Source organism: Acomys minous (genome assembly GCF_964271855.1).
Source record: "Acomys minous genome assembly, chromosome: 11".
NCBI lineage: Eukaryota > Metazoa > Chordata > Mammalia > Rodentia > Muridae > Acomys > Acomys minous.
In genome coordinates, this window is record NC_140492.1 from 50,051,600 (window position 1) to 50,074,662 (window position 23,063).

The following is a 23,063-nucleotide window of genomic DNA, read 5'->3' on the forward strand; positions in this document are numbered from 1 at the left end:
ATTGCTGACCCCTGTGTCTCTCGCTGTCTGCCTCGTTACAATTGTGAGAAGGAAGAAATGGATAGTGCTTGGAAAGGCAATGCTTAACTCAGAAACCTAGGCTGGAACTAAATCCTTAGACTCAGGCACACATCACACAACTTAGCCTTTACCACGTGTTTTTGTTTTTGTTTTTTTCCGGTAAGAATTCACAAACGTCGCTTTAGTTTATCCACTTACTTTTCTTATTCAATTAAATAGCTCTAGTTTCTGATCTGAGCCCCGCCCCCCCCCTTTCCTTTTTCTCTCAGAATTGCCTCTTCTGCTCTCTGATAATTTCTCTCTCCTGCTTTCAAAATTAATAGGAATGCTAGTCTCAGAGCTGATTTCAACATTTCAAGTGTGAATCCTCCCCACCAAAATCTTCACAAGGAAAATATGTCACTGGGGTGAGGATGTCATTATACCACAGGCCCTGCTTTGAAAATTCATTTCTGTTTTCCCTTTCTTTCTTTCTTTCTTTCTTTTTTTTTTTTTTTTTTGCGAGAGAGATTTTTGAGTGTGGGAGATGAAACTGGGATGACACCTCTGATGATTCTTTTAGAAACGGCCCAGTGTTGCCAGACACTGGCTGCAACAAAGCCCTATTCTGAACTTTACTGCACCCCACTCTTTTCACTTTGCCTAGGAGGCTTAAGGTGAAAATCTGCAGAAATGAGAGATAGCCCATTCTCACTTTGGCTTCTCAACTTCTTGACTTTCTGGAGCTATTCCACCTCCAGGTATCATTCAAGTATTTTGTTCCAAATCCTAGCTCTGCTAGTTGCTAGCTGTGTAATTCTGGGCATATTAGTTAGTGAGTGGCTTGTGCCTTAGTCCCCTTATGGTACAAAAAAAGTTCTTTATCATAGCACTGATGCTAGAGTTACGTTAGTTATTATATAAAATATACTTACTAAACATAGTTGACACATAAATGTAAATCTATATCAAACATAATAATATATTTAGAAGATGCTTAATATATAAAATATGTATTTCTTATTTGTTGTTAGTGTTGTATATAACTTGAATATTATTTTCTAATGAGGACACACACTGTTTTTAAGAGGACATGGCCTTGAGACTTCTTATTCATTGCACTGTGAAGGAATGAAATCCATAAAATGTTTATCAGATAACTCACCCATTTTCTGGTATCTATGAAATAACAAATTCCACTTTGTTTGCATTGTCTGTTCCGTGTCTCTTATAGGTTCTGGATATTTCCAGACTTGGGACTGATACTAGGATTGCTGCATCCTCAGGATGCTTTCTACCTGTCTATTGTTAAACAACTGGCATGACTGGGACAGGTGTATAAAGTGTAGGAGGGTATAAGTGAATAGAGAAGATCCGTCCCACTAGCTGTGGAGATTTTTCCTTATTTATTTTCTTATTTTGGAATGGTAATAGTGTATTTGTTCACTCTATCTCATTGGGATTTTTTGAGAAACAATATTATTATGTTTAAAATACTCCACAATGAACCATATACCAATTTAAAACATTGTCTCCCCCGCCCCCCAGAGGGTATCTTTAGTTTCTTTTTTCCATCTCCCACCAAATAGATCTCATAATAACATACACTCTGCTGATAGAAAACATGTACCCTTTCTAGATTAGATACATGGCATTCGGGTATTATTAATTTGCCCATGGGGGAGTGTTGAGTGAAGTTGAAAAATCTGAAATTAAAATGATGCTTGCTCATAGGGAAAGATAGTCACAAAGTAATCCCCCACAAAATGTGTAGCGTTGGCATTTATAACTTTTATCAGCCATAGTTATTACCAGTCATAAATGCATAGAGTAGTTCTCAGAACCCGCTCAGGCAGGTATTCAGATGTACAAGGGATATAAGTGGATCAGTTGGACATATTAAAAATAGTAATAAAATGGGAATTTTTGTGAGGTAATAGATGAAGGTCATATATCTCAAAAATGACTGCTGGACACGCAGCGATTTAAAGGATGAGTAAAGTTAGGAAGGAGCACGGAACAGTCAGTGTGTGTCAGGGGGGAAATGAGTGGGACTGTTATTTAACCTTGACAGTTACACATAATGCTCTTCCCAGGGAGAGGAAAGAAATGAACTGTATAGTGTAGCAGTTTTATAGTTTATTGCTTATACTTTTGAAGATAGATAGGCCAGTAGTACAGGAGAGGCAAGGAGTGCCCCCAACTCCCATCTTTGGATGGGAATACCAACAAGTCAACAAGTGATAACTAAGGTCTAATGGTCAAGCCAGCTTCGATATGTATCCATTGGCAGGTCTTAACTTAGCATCTTGATAGGTAAATATTGCTCTGAGAAGATAGTAAGGGTGATGTCAGTGATTTTTCTTTTTAATTTTTTTCTTTGCTTTTTGAAGTAGGGTGTCCTGTAGTCTAGGCTGACCTTGAAATCACTATGAAAGTGAGGTTGGCCTAGAACTCCTGATTCCCTGCCTCAGAACTGCTGAGATTACTGGCATGTGAGCAGGACTGCAGTGAGAAGAATTGTAGCAGTTAACCGTTTTGAGCATGTACAATAGGTCATGGACTGTGATAAATGGTTTCTCTACATCAACCCATTCCATCCTCACAGCACAGAGACGTAGACTGACCCGCCCAAGGTGGTGAGCTGGGAAGTCTGTGGCAGAACAGGATTTCAGACCTGTATTTGTTCCTCACCGCTCATGCTCTGAAATAGTCAAGAAATTGTGACTTTCCATATTTTATTTTAAAAAGCACTGGACCAAGCGGGGCTGTGCCCTTTGGGAATCTGGGCCACACCACTTCCTTTTATTTTCCAAATGTTTGGATTTGCTTCTTGCATGGCCACAATAAAGACGGAATTGAAACATAACGTGTCTATACTGTCCCCTCACGACACATGAAGGGGGAATAGAAGCACAGCTCTGCTGGAGAGTGACTTGATGAGCAACTCCAGGGTACCCATCATCCCCTTGGCCTAGTGCTTCAAGCTTCTACGCTCTGCGGTCAGCGACACAAAGAGGTATAAAATCCAGCAGTGCTCTTTCCCCATGGATCAGTGATGTGCTGACAGTATTGTAAGTGTCGTGGTACTGAGGGTGTACAAAGCTGAGAAAGTTCTGTTCTCACTGGGTTTTTGGCAGGTGCCAGGTGAGAAGGGAAGGAAGTATAAGCAGACAGAGAGTGGTGACATTTGGGGAAGGACATATGCTAGGGTGAGTGAGGCAGTTCCTTTTCCTTTGTCCATTGAACAGCATTGTATCAAGAGCCTAATGGCTTCTGATATGCTTTATGAAGAGGGTATAATTCACAAGTAAGTGAATTAATAGTTACTACTTTGTATAGTAGGAGGATATCATAATATAAATAAATGTGCACTTCATTGTGTTATTTATTTTTGAGTGTCCAAATTAAAGGGATGGCTGCAGTGTCTCGTAGGGAAGAAATTTGTTCTTCTTCCACAACTTCTACAGGTCCATTTGTTCTTGGACCTTTTCTCTGGGAAGGATTCACCTCGGGTGGTGGTCTGGGCTACTCATCCATTCTTTCCCTGTATGTATTTGCCATCAACTCTTCTCCCTTACCCCCCAGTTGATAGTTACTTTTCAGATGCTATGTGGCAAAATACCACAACCAAGGCAACTTACAGAAGAAAGAGTTTATTTTAACCTATGGTTACAGAAGGACAAGAATCTACCATGTGGAGAAGCCTGACGGCAAGCAGCAGGTATAACAGCAGGAACTGGAAGCTAAGAGGTAACACCTCTTCACCAGCAAGCATAAAACAAAGAGCAAACTAGCAATAGGATGAGGCTATAAGCTCTCAGGGATGTATTTCCTCCAATAAGCCTCCATAGCTAAAATTCCCCCAGATAATGCCATCAACCAGGGAACAAATATTCAGATATGTGTGCCTATGGGGACATTTTTCATTCAAACCACCACAGGAGCTGTAACCTCGTAGTCCCTTTATGGTTGGTCTGTGATGCCAGTCTTTTGAGTGGCCTAATAGCGAGTTCCTCTGTCTTCCATCTCAGTAACCCCTAAAGGAATAGTGACCTCTAAGAGAGTAAAGCATAATTGTTGCTGTCAGTGACTTTGATCCTTGATTAAATCAGAAAACCTCTTCCCGTGTCTGTGACATCCAAATATTTTCTGTAAGAGTTTAGTCAGTTTCTGTCCAGCATGTGCCCTAGGAAATGACTTGCTTAATTATTTGCCTTGTCTTTCCAATTCTAGTTTAAAGGGGGGGGGGTGACATTCAACTTAAGGCCTTGACTAATACAAGGGTTAGGTATCAAAAAAAAAAAAAAAAAAAAAAAAAAAAAAAAAAGGAGAGGTTCCTTTATAATTTTCTTCAAATATCTTAAATAATTTCACTGTATAAGCAGAAGGAGGTATTAGAAACATAAATTTATTGCTAAAACTTGCTAACCCATGGGTGAAATAAATATGTCTTCTGTCTAAAGACAGTTGCCCATGGCTTGGCTATTTCTGTGATGGCTTCTTGTGTAGTAACAATATTGGCATGGCTGTAGTCGTGTAGTTTCTTCTTGTTGAACTCCTCTCACTCATCTCCACACTGAGAGATGTTCTTGTACCTCATCACTGGGAAGAGCAGGATTTCTCACCAAGTTGACAAAAGGCGACCCCGACCCCTTCCCCTACCTATTAAAGTTATTTTTATAAAACTGTGTTTGTCTCTCACTTTTTCTCTTAATCTGTCTAACACCCAAATAATTGAGACTCTATGATATTATTTTAACAAGTTTCACAGCATAATGCCTGAGCAGTTATTACTCTAAGCTAATCTTGGCTTCTTCCCAGCGTATATTCCAGAGACACTTGCACTTTGTGGCCTTTCTCCTCCAGCTCTTCTCTCTGATCTCTTCTGTACTCGGACTGTGGCTGAATCCCCTACTTCCTCCCCTAGTTCCTCCTCCCCTGGCTGGCAGGAAGTCCAGCCCTATTCTCTCCCCTACTCAGCAATTGGCTGTAAGCTGCCTTATTGGCATATCAGGGAACAACTGGGGAGCAGTGATTATACAACAATAAGACAGGAGATTCTCAGAACAAGGATTGCAGCCAGATATATGGGAGGGGTGGGTAGAGAAGTCAGAATTTGAATTACACAGTAACCTTATGCCTACATCTATCATCTTTCTAAGATGGCATATTTGAGATGCTGAGTTTGTTTTCATTTTTTAAAAAATTGTTATATTTTTAAATGTGTTGTGCATGCACAGGTGTGCATGTGGGGGTCAGAGGACAACTTTTGGGAGTCAGTTCTCACCTTCATCCATGTGGGTTCCTGGGAATCAAGTTCAGGACATTAGTCTCTGTGTCTTTACCTGCTGGAGCTAAGACATCTCCCTAGCACAAGATGTTGGACTTTTTAGTTCATCAAACAAATTTTAGTTGATCACCTGGCATGTACTGATTCCCACAGCAGTTTAAAAACTTGGAGTCCAGCAACAAATATAAGCAAGCTTTTCCCCCCAATACGCTGAGCTTCTCTCTTAGAAAGCATAATTATTTATTAAATGTTTTTAAAAACCATTTAAAACAGGCTACTTCATATTAATAAGGAAGTAGGTAAATGTACATGCTAAATAATATATGGAATATACTACAGACCCTTCCTTTTTTAAAAACCACTAGCTATTATCTGAGAGTTTAAGGAGAGCATTAGAGTCTCCTGTATTTGGTTCCTATTGTGACAACTTAAGGTCATTTTCTTTTTGTCTTATTGATTCTGAGACAGCAGCAATACATATAAGTTCTCTCACCATTATTCTGTCAGGATTCCCAGAATCCCTCTTCACTCACATATTCAGTAATGAAAGTATCTTATTTGCCCCATAACTAGGAAGGACTTTATTGGACCCTGAATCAGAGCTGAATCAGGTCATGGCAGTTGTTGGGAAAGGCTTAACTGTTTCATTGCTTCTTCCTACATTTGGGTTCCTTTTACCTTGGAAAAACATCAACAAGCAAGCAGAGTGTGGAAGGACCTCATGCATCCCAGCAGGGACTATGCTTTACATCTTCTTAGAAAAATGCAAAGGTATTTCATCTAAGGAACTAGAGGCAGCTCCCCCATCTCTCCTTCTCACTTAGAAAGGGGTATTTCAATATATTTCTAGATACTTAACTATGTTTTTTAAAAGGCACTTTAAGTGTAGAGTAAAGGCACTAGTGTAGAGGTCACTAGTGCAAATTGATTTGATACTTGCATAATTTTTCTGAAGTATATTGGCAAAGTATCAATTATGGTCACAAGTAGAATAAAACTTCACTAAATTAAGTTACTAATAAAAATAGAATTTGTCATGACTAGGTATTTGCTACTCTACCATGTTAGAGGAAACATTGTTTAGCACATCTCTTGCCCTTGGATTATGCTTCTCAAAAATAACTTTTGCTTAAATTGTTAAATTTTTATTTTACTAAAAATATTCTTAGCTCTTGGATTCTATACCCCAACAAAAGCAAGTTAAGTTAAAAAAGATTTATTTCCATCCACAGTACAAAAGTACAATCCATTGTGTTAGGGAAGCCAAGCCACGGGAGCTCAAGGCAGCAGGTTGCATCTCCGCACATAGGAGAGAAAAAGATAAAGGCATTTGTTCAGCATATGTTATTCTTTATATCCAGGCAGGCCCAGATTTCAACCAAAGGAACGATCCACCCACTTGTAGGATAGATATCCTACCTCAGGTACCTTCATAAACAGAATTCCTTCCAGGCATGCGCAATGGCTAAATAATCACTCAGCAGTGTTCTTGGGGGCTTGTCTCTCAGTCTCCAAATACGGTCAAGTTGACAACTAGCACTAACCCATCACAATCTCACCTCTTGTCAATTCGATTCCCAAACACCATCACCTTTAAGGCACATCCTTCTATTCTTGTTCCCATAGGCAAGTAACTATCTTATAGTGCAAAAATGCGTTCCGTTGAACTTTAGAATCTCCATATTTTTTTTAATAATTCCAATAACCTTTAAATGTCTAGGGTCTCATCTGGGACCTAGAACACCCTCTTCACTGAGAGCACCTATTTAACCCCCGCAAAAAAGCAAACAAGAACACAAAACAAAACAACAAACAAATTACATGCTTCTGTACTTCTAATATATAATGTCTAATAGTACAGAGTAAACAAACCTATTCCAGAATGGAGTAATGACAGTTAGAAAGGAGAATTGGCATGTAGTAATGTTTTTTTTTATTATTTTATTCTTATTACATCTCAATGGTTATCCCATCCCTTGTATCCTCCCATTCTTCCCTCCCTCCCATTTTCCCCTTATTCCCCTCCCCTATGACTGTTCCTGAGGGGGATTACCTCCCCCTGTATATGCTCATAAGGTATCAAGTCTCTTCTTGGTAACCTGCTATCCTTCCTCTGAGTGCCACCAGGTCTCTCCCTCCAGGGGACATGGTCAAATATGAGGCACCAGAGTACGTGTGAAAGTCATACCCCACTCAACTGTGGAGAATGTTCTGTCCATTGGCTACATCTGGGTAGGGGTTTAAAGTTTATCACCTGTATTGTCCTTGGCTGGTGCCTTAGTTTGAGCGGGACCTCTGGGCCCAAATCTGTCTATCATAATGTTCTTCTTGTAGGTTTCTAGGACCATCTGGATCCTTCTGCTTTGCTATTCTCCCATGCTTCTCTCATCTAGAGTCCCAATAGGATGTCCTCCCCTCTGTCCCAGTTTCCTGGAACACTCCTTCATTGCTGGTGGGAATGCAAACTAGTACAGCCACTTTGCAAATCTATCTGGTGCTATCTCAGAAAACTGGGAATAGGGCTTCCTCAAGACCCAGCTATTCCACTCCTTGGAATATACCCAGAAGATGCTCCAGCACACAACAAGAAAGTTTGCTCAACTATGTTCATAGCAGCCTTATTCATAATAGCCAGAACATGGAAACAACCTAAGTGTCCCTCAGTAGAAGAATGGATAAAGAAACTGTGGTACATTTACACTATGGAATACTACTCAGCTATTAAAAACAAGGAATTCCCAAAATTTGTGGACAAATGGATTGAGCTAGAAATTATCATAATGAGTGAGTTAACCCAGAAGCAGAAAGAGTCAAATGGTATATACTCACTTATATCTGGACACTAGCCCAAGGGGCATGTCCCATGAAAGCCTTCACTTACCAGTAATGGTTTTTAAAGTACTTAAAAATCAGTCCTATATCAGAGAAAAGAATGAAATTATTTGTAGTTGGCAGAAGTAGATAATATGCCAAGCTTTGCTTTGCTTGGAGGATTAAGTATTCCCATGATAATTGTAAAACTGTAAATGCACTGATGTATAGCAGAAAAAATGGATGCTATTTTTAGTTTTGAACCCTAGGCACTCATGAAACATACTACATCCATCTCCTTACTAGTGTGTGTACTTAGTATGGATACTCTGTACATAGTGACAGTCTTAGCATGATGTTTCATGGAGTGTTAGCTACAAGAAACCTCAAGAAATCCTACATTTATAATGCAGTAAATGTGGGCTTGAGAGCTGAGCATGCTTGTTGGAAGGTCCAAACATAGACTGGGCCACTGACTCTCGATCCCGCAACGGATGAGGCGAGTAGATTTTTCTGAGTTGTTGTTTTCACAGATTGATCTCTGGCTCCTCTGGAATCAAGTGTCCTTAGTTTTGGTTGGAAACTAAAAACAATGGGAATACTTTGGGATGTAGAGGATGTTGGGTATGGGTGGAGATGGGTTCTCTAGGACCTGTCTGATTATTAGCTCCTAGTGAGGTATCTCATGCCAGGCACCGAGGTTTTCATTTAATAACCAGTGTCTTCTCAAGGAAGCATTATCTACCCATGGAAGACTTCAAACACAAGTTTTAAGTTTTTCATCCAACTTCGGTTTTGGTTAACATGCTCCCTCTTCTTTTCCATCTTTTTAACATTTATGTTCTTAACAGGACATTAGCTTTCTTGAGTCACGGGAGGGGCTCCTTCTGCATGTTGGCCTAATCTTAAGCAGCTGGTTTGTTTATTCATGGAAAGAGTAGTATTTATATTGAAGAAGTGCTTGGCATCGGTGCCTAAGTGCAGATGTCCTATCATGTAAGATAGGGCCTCATTCAGAAAATCCACAATAGAGGACAATAAATAACATCTTGGCTCTACTCTGTGCTCCATTCACAACTGTTAATTTCACAGGGTTATGATTTCATCTCTGAGCAGAGGGCTCCTGGCAGGGACAGATGCTCTGGTGCCCCAGATTGTGCTGTGCCTGTCCCAGTAGGAGCCATCAAGAGCAGCAGGATGGCAGGAAGGAGATGGTGTCTCCAATAGAGCGGCTGTTTCAGCATAGCCGTGGGAGGAGGACGCAAGGAGGAGGATGGGTCCCTTCAGAGTGATCATCACTTATCTTTCCTTCTGGATAGAATCATACGCGTGATTAACTGAGGGAAAAGAATAATTTGCCTTGAATTTTACAGAGAATACTGTCAATCTTGATTCTACTCTCACATATATCTTATTTTAAAAGAGAACTTCTTGTATCCCCTGGCATACTGATGGACCTAAGCGATGACAAGTCTGTATATCTGTCCAAAGAATATCAAACAGGACGAAGTCAAGATTAGCTGGATCTGGGTCACTGGGATAGGCTGGTATGACAGGTGGAAAAACATACTGTGTGTTGACAGCTGTGGCTTACTTCCTGAACTAGAGCAAAAGGCAAAGCCAAGACCAGATTTGGGCCAAGCGTGGGACCTAGCTCACAATACACACTTGTATTAGTTTTTGTTTGTTTGTTTGTTTGTTTGTTTGGGTTTTTTTTTTTGAGAACAAGTTGTTCAACTTACAACTTACTGCTGTAAATCACAGCGCCCAGAACTGGGCTCACAGATAAGAGCACAAGACCTAGTCATTGTCCATAGCCATTGTACTCCTGAGCTCAGTGCAATACAAGGTCAACACACAATGAGGGTCTCTCAATTTCTCATCACCAATGAGGAAAGCCTATGAGACCCTACTCCTTCCTGTGGGTCTATGGGCTGTTTCCAGTTGCTGGGGGAGGAGAGTGTCAATTTTCCAGTGGTGTAGCCTCTGGTAGGCTGCCGTGCTTCAGAAATAATTCTCTACCTATGTTCATGCAAATACCTCTAAACCCAGGAGGTCACACACAAAAGGAAGATGTGAAATCAGAAGGGCACTTTGTTGGGAAGAAGTGCTTTCTTTGGTCAAGGGAAGGAGTGGGCAATGATGGAGGGTATGTGAAAAACAAGTACAATTCATGATGTGAGTGAATGAAGCTCAAAGAATAAAGATATATCTGAAGAAAGGCTAAAGGAAGTAGAGACTGTTAATAGCCAGACAGGATGCCACAGTGAGCAGCATTGTAATACACAATTTTGTGTATTTGCCTATTCATTTCTTCCCATGACCATACCTTTTATTCCTACCTTTTGATTGAATTTACAAATTTTAAAAAAGTCATTTTGTAGCACATACAAGACTGTAAATGTTATTACCAAAAGGTAAAATACTTTATATTCTCATTTCATGCCTGCAGTACTAGGATACTTTATTTATGATAATAAAAACTAATTTTAGGTTTAAAGTACTTTGGGGCTATAATTGTGATTTAGTAATATAGGTCTTTTTTTTTTTTTAAAAAACAATCAAAACAAATTTCCTCACCTTTTAAAACTCAGTGACAATGACTACTTTCTATATTCCAATTCTGAAGTCCTGGTGTGCCCATTGATGGTGCTGGACCACACGTTGAGACAGTTAGAACAGTTGGTGACAAGCATCATGAATCATCACGTTCTGACTTCTGCAAAGCTCTGGAATTCATTTATATTTTGCATAAAACCCTGGTGATATTTACTATTGCAATATTTACCATGATCCTTTCCTTGAGTATATTAAATCTCCGATCATGCTTGGAAGCTTAGGCAAGAGAGCACGAGGTAGGCTTGTTGCACAATATTTCTTAAATAGTCAAGTTTTAGAGTCCTCAGAAATCCCGAGAACCCAATATTTTTGAGAGTCCCTTCATAAAAACCTAAGGCAAGCGTGATTTGAATCGTCAAAGGTGCATCTAAAATCAGGCTCCTTTCCGTTGGCTTATAGGATAACATTGACTTGAGAAAGGGAATACATAGACTCTAACTTGTGTGGTCTTTATTTGTTCGTTTAATTCTTGTCATTTAAAATAGGGGTGTGTGTCTCATACTGTAGTCTAGGCTAGCCTGGAATTCATTATGTAGCCCAGGCTGGTCTAGAATTTGCCCCAATCTTCTTACTCCATCTCCTCGAGTTCTAGAATGACATGGTTTCTCCAGCATACCCTTCTCATGGTGGTGAGTCTCGAAGGTCAGGACAGTAGTATTTGGGTGGTAAGCCAAGTCTGTAATTCCTGCACAGGAGGCTGAGAAGGAAGGAGCTCATCCTCCAGGCCAGGCAGGGTTACACATCAAAACCGTATCTCTACAAAAAGAGGACTGGCTAGGGGGAATGTCTCAGAAGATTGATTCAAATTTTCTTTTATTCGCCCCCCCCTGCTCCCCCGCGCCACTAAAGTGCTTAGTACAGAATGAATCTCTAAATAGTTACCAGTGTCAAGATTTAAAGGAAAAGAACACTCGTTGAACTTTCCATATTTTTTTTTTTGTCTCTCTTTTCTCCACAAAGGTTGAAAAGAATGATGAGGACCAAAAGATTGAACAAGATGGTGTCAAACCGGAAGATAAGGCTCATAAGGCTGCAACCAAAATTCAGGCTAGCTTCCGTGGACACATAACAAGGAAAAAGCTCAAAGGCGAGAAGAAGGGTGACGCACCCGCTGCTGAGGCCGAGGCTAACGAGAAGGATGATGCTCCCGTTGCTGACGGTGTGGAGAAGAAGGAGGGAGACGGCCCTACTGCTACCGATGCAGCCCCAGCCACCAGCCCCAAGGCTGAGGAGCCCAGCAAGGCAGGAGATGCACCTTCTGAGGAGAAGAAAGGCGAGGGGGATGCGGCCCCTTCAGAGGAGAAGGCCGGCTCAGCTGAGACAGAAAGTGCCGCTAAAGCTACTGATAACTCGCCGTCCTCCAAGGCCGAAGATGGCCCGGCCAAAGAGGAGCCTAAACAAGCCGACGTGCCTGCTGCTGTCACTGATGCTGCTGCCACCACCCCTGCTGCAGAGGATGCTGCTACCAAGGCAGCGCAGCCTCCAACGGAGACTGCAGAAAGCAGCCAAGCTGAGGACGAGAAAGGTGAGTACTGTGGCTAGGGTGGGACCGCGAGCAGACGGGATGAACCAGGTTTGCTAAATCCAGAGCCAGACCACTTGCACCATCCACGGGGAACTGTCTAGACAGTGTGGCCTGGAAATGACAGAAGTTATGGCGAATTCCCCCCAAATCTACAAGCACGAGAGAAAACTCAGAAAGAATTACATGGCAGCCAGTACTGAAGAGTCAGACAATTATCTTAATTGGATTGATATAAACAGTCAAGCTTGATAATCCCAGTTAAAGGAAAATGTGCTGTATGCTGATAGACTTAGTTTAATAAGTAATTACTGAGACTGCATTTATTTCATGGATGGGAATTAGCTAATGTGATTATTTGGCTCTCGGAAGGGCCTCCTATAAATACAGCCAACTCTTTATTGATTATCAAGTGTGTGAACTGCCAGCAACAAAAATATAATCTCATCCCTCCTTTCCCTACCCCACAATGTGTTTCTGGGCATTCCACCCACCAACAATTGGTGAGCGGCATGTGTTTGTATGTGGAAAATGTCTATATATGTTTCTATCTGGAGAAGGTTAGCTGTGACACAGTTAGGATCAGACACAATTAGGAAAATATGTCTGTTGATGTTGCCAAAAAACAGAAGAAAAAAGACTCCAAATACATAAATTATCATTTTATTATCAAAGACACTACTCTCTCATATGCATAAATAATTGAGAGCTGACAGTGAATATGAAAAGGTACTGGATTCTCTTCAGTTTGGAGCTATAACTTGGAAGCTGGAGTGTTTTTATTATGATGGTCCAAAGAGCCAAACAGAATTAGAAAAGAACATCCTAAGAGTGAGGCAAATCTAATAGACATTCATATCTGCAACCTGGCTCTGTCCTTCATCCCAGCATACCTACAGTGATGAGAATCAGTGTCTCTAAGGGTATCCCCTAGTCTGGTGTGATCAAAAATACCTTTTATGTTGCATTCATCACTGTGAAAATTACACGAGAAAAACAATTTAAGGGAAGAAAGGGTTATTTTGTCCAACAGCTTTAGATGTTTTAGTCTATGAAGAGATTTCTCTGTTGCCATGGGTCTATGGTAAAGCAGAATATCATGACAACAAGAGTGTATGCAAAACAAAGTTGTGCGCCTAATGGTAGCTACAAAGAGAGATGTATGGATAGGCAAGTAGGTAGGTAGGTAGGTAAGTAGATAGATAGATAGATAGATGATAGATTTTAAAGTTTACTCTTCCAAGGCACATACATATTTTCTTCAACTAGACCCCACCATCCTTGACCCCACCACCAGTTGAAGTTTATTTTTATTTAATCAATGGAATAAACTATTGATTATTACAAAGACTTCTGAAGCTAACCCTCCATGAAAGCTCGCTCACAGATATACTTTCAGGTGTGTTCTACTGACTTCCTAGGTGACACACATCAAGTTGACAATCAAGATTAACCATTGTATCTTTGAGCTCCGAAGGTCTTTAGAGATAGTTACTTCTGTACCAGTTTAAATGGATTGTTTTCTCCTTAAGAACTTTATAGATTTATCCCAAAGACTAAGGGTTCTAAATTTGGGCCAGCCCACTCTCTTGGGAAAGTTCATAAGATTGGGCCAGAAGTCTAACCCAAAAAATGGTAAGACATCTGGCCTTCAGATTGAGAAAGCAATCATTGAACATTTGCCTAGACAATAAAACATGGCAGATGATTATTCTGTGTTTTCAGGTCTATATTTTTTCACTTTATCTCTCATCTCCTGTCAACCTTTACAGTATAATAATCACCATAGTTATCAGCATACTCTCACATTCTGGCTCCAAATAAATCATGGTTCTTTTTACCAGTGACTTATTTTAAATCTTTATTGTAGCTCCATCCCTGCCCTAGAGGCCTGAACTTACAGGTAAGACAATGCTATCATTTTCCCAGTAACAACAAGCTATGTGAATGGGGCATTGGTGTCAGTTTATTCAACAAATTTGTCTTGATTCCTTTTCTTTGGGCTTATAGTTCAAGCCTCATAGAAGAAGTCTGGGAACCACTTTGTAGGTATCTATAGTGTCTTTCTGTAACTCTTGCAAGTCAATCATGCTTTTAAGCATTTGACATGTTTGACATTGCTTAGATCATATTTTTTAAACTGAGAATTTTTTTAAAGCGTGGAGAATAGACACAAAGACTTGATGTAATTTTAGGTATATATACTTATTGCTTGGTTTGATAGAATTGGGTGAGCCAATGAAAAATCTATTTTGTGTGTGTGTGTGTGTGTGTGTGTGTGTGTGTGTGTGTGTGTGTATTTAAGGATAGGCAAGAAACTCCATTTTATTATATTTAAGCTTTTATCATCCTAAATGACTGACTACAATGTTTTATATGGTAATTATTCAATAAATGTCAAATGTTGGAAGAGTGGAATTTGACCAGATTTAATTCATAGGTAATATTTTTGACCTGCCTATTCTCTTGCAACTTTACACATTCTAATCATTTATTTGATTTACAATGTGTCACATCACTGAAAATAGATAGAGATCATACTCTGTCTTAAGCTTTTCAAATTCTGCATGGAACGTATCTGAACTAAACAGCCTGTATAATGAGAGTATTGAGACTGTACACTGGACGTTGACAGGAGATCAGGAGTGTAGATGATCCAAGGTCATCCACGAGGGAGTAGATAATGTGTTTTGTTCCTACAGGTCTATTTTTTAAACTAGGATTTCTGAAGTTTGGAGAATAGACACAAATTCAAATATAATTTTAAGTATTTTGTTTCTTAGCTTTGGATTGCTACTTGTAGCTTTTCTGGCCTGAGTTCTAGCAGCCTGGCTTGCTGAGTGTGACAGGCACAAATTATTCAGTCATGGTGTATCTTGTGGCATCACAGAAACTAAAGGTGACAAGGAGCTCTGTTGTCCCATCAACTCCCGGAGGCACTGCCTCACATTTCTTCCCTCTCTCACTGAGTTTCATTTTAACCTTGGTTAAAATAACAGTATTTTCTGTCAGACCATACAACTTGCAAATGGACAGCTACTGTGGGTTGGTTAAGATCCGTGGCTGCCTATAGAGGCATGAAGAGAAAAGCTAACGATGTTCAACATAGGCAGGGTTCAAATCAGTTCTAGGCGTCAATCAAATCAAATAAAATAAATTACTTTAAATCAACTCTGATCATTGCTTTAATACATATGGAAATTATTTGTAAATTATGAATTTAGTTACCTTTTACTTACTTACCTTTTGCTGTTTTGGCTTTGTTATTGGTGAGTACTGCTTGCGCTAATACTTTTTTTCCCCTTGTTTTTCTTCGTTTCTCAACTATACATCCCTCCCTCTTTCTGTTTGCACACACTGAACTCTGAGTGTGCCTTTGTAGGAAGATGATTCCTGTATAGGAAGTAGCATGTTGTCTCAGCTGAAGGACACTCCCTCCTTCATCGATGAGGGCAGAACTTTCAACACTCCTTTAATGATACTGTCCTAGGTGTTTTGTGCTGAGCAGGCAGCCCGCACATTGGCTTTCAGTGATGGAGTTCTCTGCTGTGCCCCTCACCTCCAACACTGCTGATGGATTTTCCTCAAAGAGAACTCCAAAAAAGTCTGCTGATGTATTAGCAATGTCACCTAAGTGTTCTGGGTGCTGATTTGGTTAAATTTTATTTATTTATTTTAATTTAAAAATTACACCCCCACTTATTTATGAAGTGTGAGTGTATGTCTGTGTGAGAGGGGATGGTTGCCACATGCATGTCAAAGGACATCTTGCCAGAGCCAGTTGTTTCTTTATACGGTGTGGGTCCTGGCGATCAAATTCAGGTCAGCAGGCTTGGTGGCAGGTGATTTTTACCCACTGAGCATCTCACCAGCCCTACATTTTATTGTTATAGTCTCATTACATATTTCAAAGAGGAACTATCAAAACTGATCGAGGAAACAGGGAAGTTTACATCGTCAGTGTTCTGCTTGAAGAGAAAACTTAGCTTACTGTCTTGTACCTCCTTCCTCCGCTTTTGTCTTTCCTTCCTCTTTCCCCTTCTTAATTTCATCCTGAATCCTTTTATTTTCTTCCATTTGTTATAAATGCTGATGTCATAGGAATTCATGTGACAAAGAGTCATAAAATATGTTCCTTTGATACCAGGGCATTCTCATTTGTTAGGAAAAGTGTAATGAAATCAAGTGAGTGGCCTACATATCCAGATTTAGATAAACTTTTTTATGTTTCTCAGAGTCCTTTTTTTTTTTTTCGTTCATGCCTGTTGGGCAGGGTGCCTCAGCTCAGAAAAGGTTTAGCTGTGGCTTCAACCACTTCCCTGATTTATATACAACTCATAAAAATTGAAAATTTGAGTTGTAAAAGTCCATAAATGTTGTTTATAAAACATGGGCACCCTGTCAGTGTACTCAGTGGTACATCGCTTAAATAACGTTGATTATTTAGCTTTTATGGATCCCTTTTATACTACTAGAGTAATCATTTTTATTGGCTTTACTTGACATCAATCCTCTCACATTTGTTAATATTTTCCTTTCTATTTTCACAGTCTAAAGGCAAATCAAAAGGTATTCTCCACACAGATACAGTCACTGACAAAGAAGGGAGCGGGTGCCAAACTGATAAATCTCTAAATCCTTACCTTTACATAGCTATGTAGTTTTTAAAGCTAAAGTGTTTAATCTTGTCTCATCTTTTCCTTTTTTTTTTTTCTTTTAACTTAGTGGTTGTGCTAACCCTTGATTCTTCCTTTGAAGTCGCAATCGGGACATTTCTGGGTCATGCTCTGTTCTACATCCTTGTGAGGTAGGCAGTAAAAAGGATGCCTGAATGAGGAGATGGAAGGTATGACTAAAGTAGCACCCAGCATTTAATAAGCAATTTATTAAGAGACAGTCCTTATGACAAATGCTGTGTGCTAAGAATCCCACTGGATCACTGTCACTGCTCTGTGTTGTAAGTTAGTTTCCCCTTTTACATGAGAGAAATTTGAGGTTCAGAGATTAAGTGAGGTACTTAAATATTTTTGGTAGCTAGGAAGCACCAAGCCAGAAAGCCTTATGTGCTGAACCCTTACATGCACTCAGGCAGGTGCTGTTCTGGAAGAAAAAGAGAAGAAAGATGCTCAAGGACGCAAGTATCTTGGCTAACATACAATGGCCTATCTCCTGATTTGTATAGTTGAACGCTCTGTGGTGTTGCTGGGAATTATTAGTGAGCAGACTTGTAAGGAGACATCCAGTTACGCCCATAACCCTTGCCAATTCCCTCTCCATTCCATCACCCCAGAATTATACCTAATTTTGATCCTGAAGTTCCCATCCAGTGGCCTTCAAGTGCCCCTTCATTAGAACTAGGTGCGCTACAAAAATCAAAATAGGAATATTGCTGGTATCAGATGGAATGTGAGAGTATGCTGATAACTATGGTGGTTACCATGGAAAAAATGAGAATTACAAATAGAAAATGTTAGGTCTCCGTTGGCTTCACGTCACTTGCTATACAATTTGGATGTGCTCTTCCTAAATCTGGTTTCTCTCTCAATCAGAGCCTTTTTAGTCATCTGTTTGGATTGTACCTGTCTCCGCAGCAAGTGTTTACAAAGGATCCACTTCCTTTGTACTATCTAAGAGCATATTGCTAAAGAACTTTCTACGAAACATGAATTGGAGTATAATGTCTATTTCTGTAGTTTACAAAGGAAGTAGGCAAAGGAGAAGATGAGAAACTACATTTCAGAATCCAGAGACATATTGTTAAGGCCTTTATGTCTTCTTTCCTCATTCATACCAAATTGTTGCTATCATTTAATAAAAGATGCTAACAATTAGAAAGGCATGCATTTCAGTGCCTTAATTTCAAAATTGCCACATTATATTTGGCACTGAAAATGGAATATTTCTTAAACTATAGAGTAATTTCAGGTATAAGCCATTCGTAAAATATTTTTTTATTCTGCACACGTGTGTACACATACACACTCAATCTTAGATATATAAGAAAGTGAAACACGACCAGCAAGCCTAACACATGGAGCTCATTTGGCTAACCAAGGACAGAAAGCTGAGAGCTCAGTCCCTTGGAGTAGAAATCACCCAGCACTCATCACTCACTCTGCTGTCATGGTCATAGCTCCATCACACTCTGAATGCTGCCCAGAACCAAGCACAAGCAGGAGGGAAGAAGGAGGGAGTGAAGCTGCTTCAAGCTCTGAGGACTGTGTCCTTAAGGAGGTCTCAAGATGACATAGATGGCTTACAGCACAAATAAAGATAAAGAAAAGGCATGCCTAACTTTTGCCATGCTCTGTAATCCCATTTGAGTTTTATATGCGGAGAAATTGAGCAAATCAGGCAATAAAAACTCATTCTAATTTATAGATAATATAAAAGCTTTGCACGTGTGCCTTCTTCAAACTACCAGACATTGATTTCACAGCAGTATATCTTGGTTTTTTTTTTTAAACAATTACTTATTTGGGGGCTTGCTTAAAAGAAGATTTATGTATTGTCTTCTTAAGGGTGATGTGTAGCATTATATCCCAATAGGCCCACTTTATAGACTATATGTAGTGCACTCTCTCTATGCTCTTAGTATAATAGACTACACACCACCTGCAATTAGGAGATTTGAGTTCTTAATCAGACTCCAGTGACAGTTCAGGCTAGCTCTTTTGTACTTGAAGTTTTGATGTCTTGAAAGTACGTTCGATTAGGTTGTCTCTGCCTCCCAAAAGGCAAATAAATGGTAGACCAAACAGACACCTTTGATGTGTGGGAAATGGTCTCTTCCCCAAGCATGACCACTTTCCTATTTTCCCATCTTCTTTTTTTCCCCACTAGGCAGGAGTTGAGAAGAGAGAAGATCAGGTGTTTTAAGAAATTTTGCGGTCATATTTGAGGCCCAACAAACAACAAAAGACGGGAGGGCACTTTTAACTCTATATTTTTCCTAAAAATTGAAAAAAATCTTGAAAATGATGGTTCCCAATATAGTTAAACCTCCATCTTATAGTCCTCTGAACCCAGACTCTAACATGGGAAACTGTAACTACGTTGATCATATTTTTGTTGTCAGTATTTCATTTTCTTCTTAGACTTAATTAATTATTTATGTAACATTATATCTACCTTACTTCATTAAGTGATGATAGTGGTTTTAATCAAAAAATGATTGGATTTATAATCACTAGTAGATTGATGAGGCATACTTTTGGGTGTATCTCTGATGATGACTCCAGAGTATCAGTTTCTGGGAGGAGGAAACCATCCTGATGATGGGGCCTGGAAGGAGTAAAAAGGACAAACTGGAAAAAAAATCCAAGTGTGAGTGTGCTGGTATTCCCTTCTCTCTGCTTCCTGTGTACCATGAAACAACTACTCTGCTACATACTTCTACTGCCGTGAGGTATAACCATGTGTGGGGGTCATAGTGACTATGGAAGGGACCATCAGAAAGTATGAGCCACAAAAGCCTCTATTCCACCCCAAAGTTGTTTCTGTTGGGTATTTTGGTTCCAGTGAAGATATGAGTAACAAGTCAGTAAAACATTAAGCAGTTACGATAGCTCAGAGAGGAGGATCCTTTCTTAAATAGACAAAGGATACATTGAACAGACACCTGCTGAGTTTTGGGCAGTTTGACTAGTGATAAGATGCATTCTATGGAAAGCTATAATATAATGCTCTCCTAATTCCTTAGAAAATTATATTCTCTGTAATAGGCCATTTAACCATTGGTGAAATTGGCTAACAGTCTTCTCATTTGCAATTAGGCCACGCCAAACATCTGTGGGAGAGATAGCATGGATAATACACAAGTTAGATGTGATTGCTTAACAATCCTTAAACCTGTTTTCAGTTCTCAAGCCAATTAAGACACTGTGAAAGAGAAAAATACTTGGATTTGTCCATCTCATGCCATTCTATTTTGGAAGAAAACTCAAATCCTTGTAATATATTCAGAGAAAAAAAAACACACACACAAGGAAGGATATTTGCCCTTTCTTATAAACTATGCTCAGCGTAGGGGCTGCTCATGGGTGGCACATGAGCAGGAAATCATTTCTGAAGGCTAGCCTTTCCTACCCCAGGACAAGTTGGAAAACTCTTGTTTTAATCAGAAAGAGAACCCAAAAGGTTCCTAAAACCACCCCATACTGACCAATGATGAATGTGTGTGAATGTGTGTATGTGTGTTTCAGAAAAACTGGCAAGGAACATTTTTGTAGTCAGCAAAAATGTTCTTCTTTTTAATATGGGTTATGAAAAAGTGAAGAATATAATTTAACTATGCTTAAGTACTGTGCCCATCCCTGTGTTATACCTTTCTGCCAACACACACACACACACACACACACACACACACACACACACACACACACACACACTATGTAAGGAAAGGCCTGCCCAAGAATTTAGGCTGTCAGAAAATCTGGAAGAACAATGAATAAACCACACACTTTCTTTGTTCTTTAGCCCATAAGGCATGGCAATAGTCCAGGGGGAGCTTTCCCTTGAGAGCAATGGTATTTTTCTTCTTCTTCTTTCTTCCACTGGAATCAACAATGGAAAAACTGCCGAGAACTAAGACTATTTATGCAATTTCTAAATTAAACTATTCTTTTAGTTTGAGTGTGGATATGTGTGTGTGTGAATGCAGGTGCCTATGAGGCCCAGGAATCTCCTGGGGCTTGAGTTAGTGGCTCTTGCTAGCTGAGCAACTTTGTGTGCTGAGAACTGCACTTGGGTTCTCTGCAAGACATATACAGTGTATGCTGTCACCCACAAAGATGTCTCTGCAGTCTCTGCTTACAAAATATATATCATCTGAAAATGGAAAATTCTGTTTAGGGTTATTAGAGGAAACTTCCTAGGAGGTCTGGACACATAAGTTGCTTCACTTGTCTCAAAGAACAATTGGTATCTAATAAAAATGATGTTTTTATCATATTTTATTAATATTTATTTTTATTTTTTACTTATACTTTTATATTATTATACATATAAAATAAACCACATAGTCACACCTAAGAGGCTCTACTTTTCATTTAAATTATTACAAAAATGCAAGTATTTGAATTAAGTAGTGATTCAGCAGTAGGTAGTTGAAACTAACCCTCAGTGGGAAAGCCAGAATTCAACTTCTGAGGGCTTCCTAGACCTAGTGGGACATTTTGCATTATCTTTAGAAACATATTGAGGACTGCAGGAAAAGCAGGGCTGCTCCCTTCTGAAGCAGGTGATTAATTTCATCCACACCCCAGGAGTGACCTGTGAGTGACTCTTGCCAGTGTGTGACAGGCACACCCAGACAAGGAGTAATCAGCCAGGTTTCTTGGCTCAGTTCCCTGTTCTGACAAGTCTAAGTAATCTTTGCAAGGTAAGAGTCCACTGACCCTTCTCCTACACCGCTGTAGGATGAATGGTTTGTGCCCTTCCAAACCAAGTGCTCATCAGAGTTGAGAAGACAGGCTTTCTCACCTCTGCTGTCTGTTCCCTTTCCCACAGCTCTACAGATGGAAAGTGTGCACAGCCTGTGAGCCCTTCCAGACCGTAAAACATAAGATGGTGGAAGAGCAAACAGCTTCCTCCACGTACATGAAGGGCAACTTGTCATAACTCTGATATATTCCACAAAACAGCCAAGCAGATCCACGGACAAACAACAATCTCACTTCATAAAAGTTTATTCCACTTTAAAGGGCACTCTGGGGCCAGAGTTTAAGCAGTTTGATTACATCCTTCTCCTGTTGGTAGGACTATGAGGAAAAGCAGTGATTGCAGTGTTTTCTTTCTTTCCCTCCTGCCCTTTAATATGGATAGGCTAATTAAAGGAGGGTTAGAAAAGAACCCCTGAGCTCAGGAAGGGACAGGCTCATGCACCTTGCTCCGACAGTGGACGGACACTCAGTGATGTGCTGTTCTTTATAGCACGTTGATGGTGGGCTGGATAAGGTCAGTGCAATTGCTAAGTTACATATCACTTTAGAAAAGCTGAGGAGAGACATACATCTTTAAACACCACAGTAAAGAAGATTTTTATTTGTTGTGTCCCAATACCATTCAAAAAATAAAAAAGGGTGTTTCTTAGGGTCATGATTAGGCTGGAACACAGGTTATGTGCCTCTCTCTACAAGAGTCTTTTCCATAGCATTCACTTGAAGTGTGGGTTGGAATGATCCCTTATGAAGTTTTGGGGTATATCAAGATAATATTTTTTTTGTATTCTCTCTCTGTTTTTATTTTAGGAACATTAGCCATTTGCCCATGGCCGCATTATGGCCACATATAAGTATATACTATAACATATAAAAGAAAGTAAGGGGAAAGACGGTAAGATAAAATGAAAGAAAGCAAGGGGGGGATGAAGAGAAAGAAGCCGAGGTCACGGCTCAGCCAGCAAAGTGCTCACTGTATAAACACCAGGTCCTTCGTTCAGATCCTTAACACCAAGTGGGGAAACAGGCATGGTGGCTTGTGCTTATAATCCTAGTCCTGGGAAGGTGGAGACAGAGGATCCCTGGAGCTCACTGCCCAGCTAGTCTTGCCAGATGATGAGCTCAGGTTCAATGAGAGACCCTGTCTCAAAGCATAAAGTGGAGAGCTAACAGAGGAAGACACCTGGCATTCATCTGGCCCCTACATGCGTGTGCACATACGTGTACATGGACATGAGAACTCATACGTGATGTACAAAGAAACCCAAAGAAGTCAAAGAGTTACGACCCATAGCTGTAGTCACATGCTGATAAGTTGGTTTCCCAAAGCATAAGACTCAGTATTTTAGAACGTGCCTAGTTTAGCTGTGTAAGTGAG

The 23,063-nt window shown here is 39.9% G+C and overlaps 1 protein-coding gene across 1 annotated transcript in view; it reads left to right on the forward strand.

The window, feature by feature from the left end:
• The window catches only part of GAP43 (growth associated protein 43), a 91,447-nt gene that overhangs the window by 38,727 nt on the left and 29,657 nt on the right, over nucleotides 1–23,063 (forward strand). Inside the window, exon 2 of the mRNA XM_084801092.1 lies at nucleotides 11,684–12,248. Coding sequence (XP_084657218.1) covers nucleotides 11,684–12,248 — 565 coding nt within the window. The remainder of the gene's footprint in view (nucleotides 1–11,683; nucleotides 12,249–23,063) is intronic.